Source organism: Anopheles gambiae, chromosome 2, assembly GCF_943734735.2.
Source record: "Anopheles gambiae chromosome 2, idAnoGambNW_F1_1, whole genome shotgun sequence".
Classification (NCBI taxonomy): Eukaryota; Metazoa; Arthropoda; class Insecta; order Diptera; family Culicidae; genus Anopheles; species Anopheles gambiae.
The window spans coordinates 61,396,137-61,401,058 of record NC_064601.1 but is presented as its reverse complement, the minus strand read 5'-3'; the positions used below and the strand labels follow the sequence as shown (position 1 = coordinate 61,401,058).

General features: G+C 48.8%; 1 protein-coding gene across 1 annotated transcript; it reads left to right on the top strand.

Annotated features, from left to right (window-relative positions):
* Positions 1-489: 489 nt before the first annotated feature.
* Positions 490-975, top strand: LOC133391398 (uncharacterized PE-PGRS family protein PE_PGRS20-like; the record flags this gene model as incomplete). Its single annotated transcript, XM_061645528.1, is given in 1 exon segment — positions 490-975. A coding segment is annotated over 1 exon segment (486 nt), but the record flags the coding sequence as incomplete, so codon positions are not given.
* Between the last annotated feature and the right edge of the window lie 3,947 nt (positions 976-4,922).

Genomic DNA, 4,922 nt, shown 5'->3' with positions numbered 1-4,922 from the left:
CAGCCCAAGTAAGCACGGAGGAGCTGAGCCGGAATCGATACGAGCACACACCAACTGGTTGAATTTGAAGACAGATGTTTTAACCAACAGATCCACAATACACACCTTCAAACATTGTTTCCGGGATTAGGCATCTCCGAGCAACCAAACAGCTAAATTATCGTAAGCGACAGACGGAAAGAATGAAAAGGAGGGAAAGGAATGAGGAGGGAAAGGATGGAAAGGAGGGAAAGGAGGGAAAGGAGGGAAAGGAGGGAAAGGAGGGAAATGAGGGAAAGGAGGGAAAGGATGGAAAGGAGGGAAATGAGGGAAAGGAGGAAAAGGAGGGAAAGGTGGGAAAGGAGGGAAAGGTTGGAAAGGAGGGAAAGGAGTGAAAGGAGGGAAGGAGCGAAAGAAGGGAAAGAAGGAAAAGGAGGGAAAGGAGGGAAAGGAGGGAAAGGAGGGAAAGGAGAGAAAGGTGGGAAAGGAGGGAAAGGAGGGAACGGTTGGAAAGGAGGGAACGGTTGGAAAGGAGGGAAAGGAGGGAAAGGAGGGAAAGGAGGGAAAGGAGGGAAAGGATGGAAAGGAGGGAAATGAGGGAAAGGAGGAAAAGGAGGGAAAGGAGGGAAAGGAGGGAAAGGAGGGAAAGGAGGGAAAGGAGGGAAAGGAGGGAAAGGAGGGAAAGGAGGGAAAGGAGGGAAAGGAGAGAAAGGTGGGAAAGGAGGGAAAGGAGGGAACGGTTGGAAAGGAGGGAACGGTTGGAAAGGAGGGAAAGGAGGGAAAGGAGGGAAAGGAGGGAAAGGAGGGAAAGGATGGAAAGGAGGGAAATGAGGGAAAGGAGGAAAAGGAGGGAAAGGAGGGAAAGGAGGGAAAGGAGGAAAAGGAGGGAAAGGAGGGAAAGGAGGGAAAGGAGGGAAAGGAGGGAAAGGAGGGAAAGGAGGGAAAGGAGGGAAAGGAGGGAAAGGAGGGAAAGGAGGGAAAGGAGGGAAAGGAGGGAAAGGAGGGAAAGGAGAGAAAGGTGGGAAAGGAGGAAAAGGAGGGAAAGGAAGGAAAAGAGGGAAAGGAGGGAAAGGAGAAAAAGGAGGGAAAGGAGGGAAAGGAGGGAAAGGAGGGAAAGGATGGAAAGGAGGGATAGGAGGGATTGGATGGAAAGGAGGGAAAGGAGGGAAAGGAGGGAAAGGAGGGAAATAAAGGAAATGGTGTAAAGGAGGGAAAGGAGGGAAAGGAGGGAAAGGAGGGAAAGGAGGGAAAGGAGGGAAAGGAGGGAAAGGAGGGAAAGTACGCACAATCAAATGTATTTCGAACCACCAATTGGGACGAAAAAGTTACTGCAGGTATATTTCCATACCGTTTCAAACTGTTTCGTCGCTTCTCAGCCCAAGTAAGCACGGAGGAGCTGAGCCGGAATCGATACGAGCACACACCAACTGGTTGAATTTGAAGACAGATGTTTTAACCAACAGATCCACAATACACACCTTCAAACATTGTTTCCGGGATTAGGCATCTCCGAGCAACCAAACAGCTAAATTATCGTAAGCGACAGACGGAAAGAATGAAAAGGAGGGAAAGGAATGAGGAGGGAAAGGATGGAAAGGAGGGAAAGGAGGGAAAGGAGGGAAAGGAGGGAAAGGAGGGAAATGAGGGAAAGGAGGGAAAGGATGGAAAGGAGGGAAATGAGGGAAAGGAGGAAAAGGAGGGAAAGGTGGGAAAGGAGGGAAAGGTTGGAAAGGAGGGAAAGGAGTGAAAGGAGGGAAGGAGCGAAAGAAGGGAAAGAAGGAAAAGGAGGGAAAGGAGGGAAAGGAGGGAAAGGATGGAAATGAGGGAAAGGAGGGAAAGGAGGGAAAAGAGGGAAAGGATGAAAAAGAGGGAAAGGAGGGAAAAAAGGGAAAGGAGGGAAAGGAGGGAAAGCACAATAATAAACGCACCAACTGGCTCTTGGCAAATAATGCCTTCATTATTTTTTTTTCAATTGAATTTATACTCTTAAAATGCTGACCGTTGTCGATCAGCATTTTCTTCTTAGCCTATGTTTTCCAATAAATCGTTAAATTCCATTTAATCGTTAAGCGCGTTTAATCGCTGGCGCGTTGCTTAACGTAGCTATTCAGCAAGTATTGCTACCTAGCAACACTTTGTTTTTAAGGCTAAATTATCGTAAGCGACAGACGGAAAGGAGGGAAAGGAGGGAAAGGAATGAGGAGGGAAAGGATGGAAAGGCGAGAAAGGAGGGAAAGGATGGAAATGAGGGAATGGAGGGAACGGAGGGAAAGGAGGGAAAGGAGGGAAAGGAGGGAAAGGAGGGAAAGGAGGGAAAGGAGGGAAAGGAGGGAAAGGAGGGAAAGGAGGGAAAGGAGGGAAAGGAGGGAAAGGAGGGAAAGGAGGGAAAGGAGGGAAAGGAGGGAAAGGAGGGAAAGGAGGGAAAGGAGAGAAAGGTGGGAAAGGAGGGAAAGGAGGGAAAGGAGGGAAATGAGGGAAAGGAGGGAAAGGATGGAAAGGAGGGAAATGAGGGAAAGGAGGAAAAGGAGGGAAAGGAGGGAAAGGAGGGAAAGGAGGGAAAGGAGGGAAAGGAGGGAAAGGAGGGAAAGGAGGGAAAGGAGGGAAAGGAGGGAAAGGAGGGAAAGGAGGGAAAGGAGGGAAAGGAGGGAAAGGATGGAAAGGATGGATAGGATGGATAGGAGGGAAAGGAGGGAAAGGTGGGAAAGGAGGGGAAGGAGGGAAAGGGGGGAAAGGAGGGAAAAGAGGGAAAGGAGGGAAAGGAGGGAAAGGGGGGAAAGAAGGGAAAAGAGGGAAAGGATGGAAAGGAGGGAAAGGAGGGAAAGGAGGGAAATAAAGGAAATGGTGTAAAGGAGGGAAAGGAGGGAAAGGAGGGAAAGGAGGGAAAGGTGGGAAAGGAGGGAAAGGAGGGAAATTACGCACAATCAAATGTATTTCGAACCACCAATTGGGACGAAAAAGTTACTGCAGGTATATTTCCATACCGTTTCAAACTGTTTCGTCGCTTCTCAGCCCAAGTAAGCACGGAGGAGCTGAGCCGGAATCGATACGAGCACACACCAACTGGTTGAATTTGAAGACAGATGTTTTAACCAACAGATCCACAATACACACCTTCAAACATTGTTTCCGGGATTAGGCATCTCCGAGCTACCAAACAGCTAAATTATCGTAAGCGACAGACGGAAAGAATGAAAAAGAGGGAAAGGAATGAGGAGGGAAAGGATGGAAAGGCGAGAAAGGAAGGAAAGGAAGTAAATGAGGGAATGGAGGGAAAGGAGGGAAAGGAGGGAAAGGAGGGAAAAGAGGGAAAGGATGGAAAGCAGGGATAGGAGGGATAGGAGGGAGGGGAGGGAAACGAGGGAAAGGAGGTGAAGGAGGGAAAGGAGGGAATGGAGGGAAAGGAGGGAAAAGAGGGAAAGGATGGAAAGGAGGGAAAGGAGGGAAAGGAGGGAAATAAAGGAAATGGTGCAAAAGAGGGAAAGAAGAGAAAGGAGGGAAAGGAGGGAAAGGAGGGAAAGGAGGGAAAGGAGGGAAAGGAGGGAAAGGAGGGAAAGGAGGGAAAGGAGGGAAAGGAGGGAAAGTACGCACAATCAAATGTATTTCGAACCACCAATTGGGACGAAAAAGTTACTGCAGGTATATTTCCATACCGTTTCAAACTGTTTCGTCGCTTCTCAGCCCAAGTAAGCACGGAGGAGCTGAGCCGGAATCGATACGAGCACACACCAACTGGTTGAATTTGAAGACAGATGTTTTAACCAACAGATCCACAATACACACCTTCAAACATTGTTTCCGGGATTAGGCATCTCCGAGCAACCAAACAGCTAAATTATCGTAAGCGACAGACGAAAAGAATGAAAAGGAGGGAAAGGAATGAGGAGGGAAAGGATGGAAAGGAGGGAAAGGAGGGAAAGGAGGGAAAGGAGGGAAAGGAGGGAAATGAGGGAAAGGAGGGAAAGGATGGAAAGGAGGGAAATGAGGGAAAGGAGGAAAAGGAGGGAAAGGAGGGAAAGGAGGGAAAGGAGGGAAAGGAGGGAAAGGAGGGAAAGGAGGGAAAGGAGGGAAAGGAGGGAAAGGAGGGAAAGGAGGGAAAGGAGGGAAATGGTGTAAAGGAGGGAAAGGAGGGAAAGGAGGGAAAGGATGGAAAGGAGGGAAAGGATGGAAAGGAGGGAACGGTGGGAAAGGAGGGAAAGGTTGGAAAGGAGGGAAAGGAGTGAAAGGAGGGAAGGAGCGAAAGAAGGGAAAGAAGGAAAAGGAGGGAAAGGAGGGAAAGGAGGGAAAGGATGGAAATGAGGGAAAGGAGGGAAAGGAGGGAAAAGAGGGAAAGGATGAAAAAGAGGGAAAGGAGGGAAAAAAGGGAAAGGAGGGAAAGGAGGGAAAGCACAATAATAAACGCACCAACTGGCTCTTGGCAAATAATGCCTTCATTATTTTTTTTTCAATTGAATTTATACTCTAAAAATGCTGACCGTCGTCGATCAGCATTTTCTTCTTAGCCTATGTTTTCCAATAAATCGTTAAATTCCATTTAATCGTTAAGCGCGTTCAATCGCTGGCGCGTTGCATAACGTAGCTATTCAGCAAGTATTGCTACCTAGCAACACTTTGTTTTTAAGGCTAAATTATCGTAAGCGACAGACGGAAAGGAGGGAAAGGAGGGAAAGGAATGAGGAGGGAAAGGATGGAAAGGCGAGAAACGAGGGAAAGGATGGAAATGAGGGAATGGAGGGAACGGAGGGAAAGGAGGGAAAGGAGGGAAAGGAGGGAAAGGAGGGAAAGGAGGGAAAGGAGGGAAAGGAGGGAAAGGAGGGAAAGGAGGGAAAGGAGGGAAAGGAGGGAAAGGAGGGAAAGGAGGGAAAGGAGGGAAAGGAGGGAAAGGAGGGAAAGGAGGGAAAGGAGGGAAAGGAGGGAAAGGAGGGAAAGGAGGGGAAGGAGGGAAA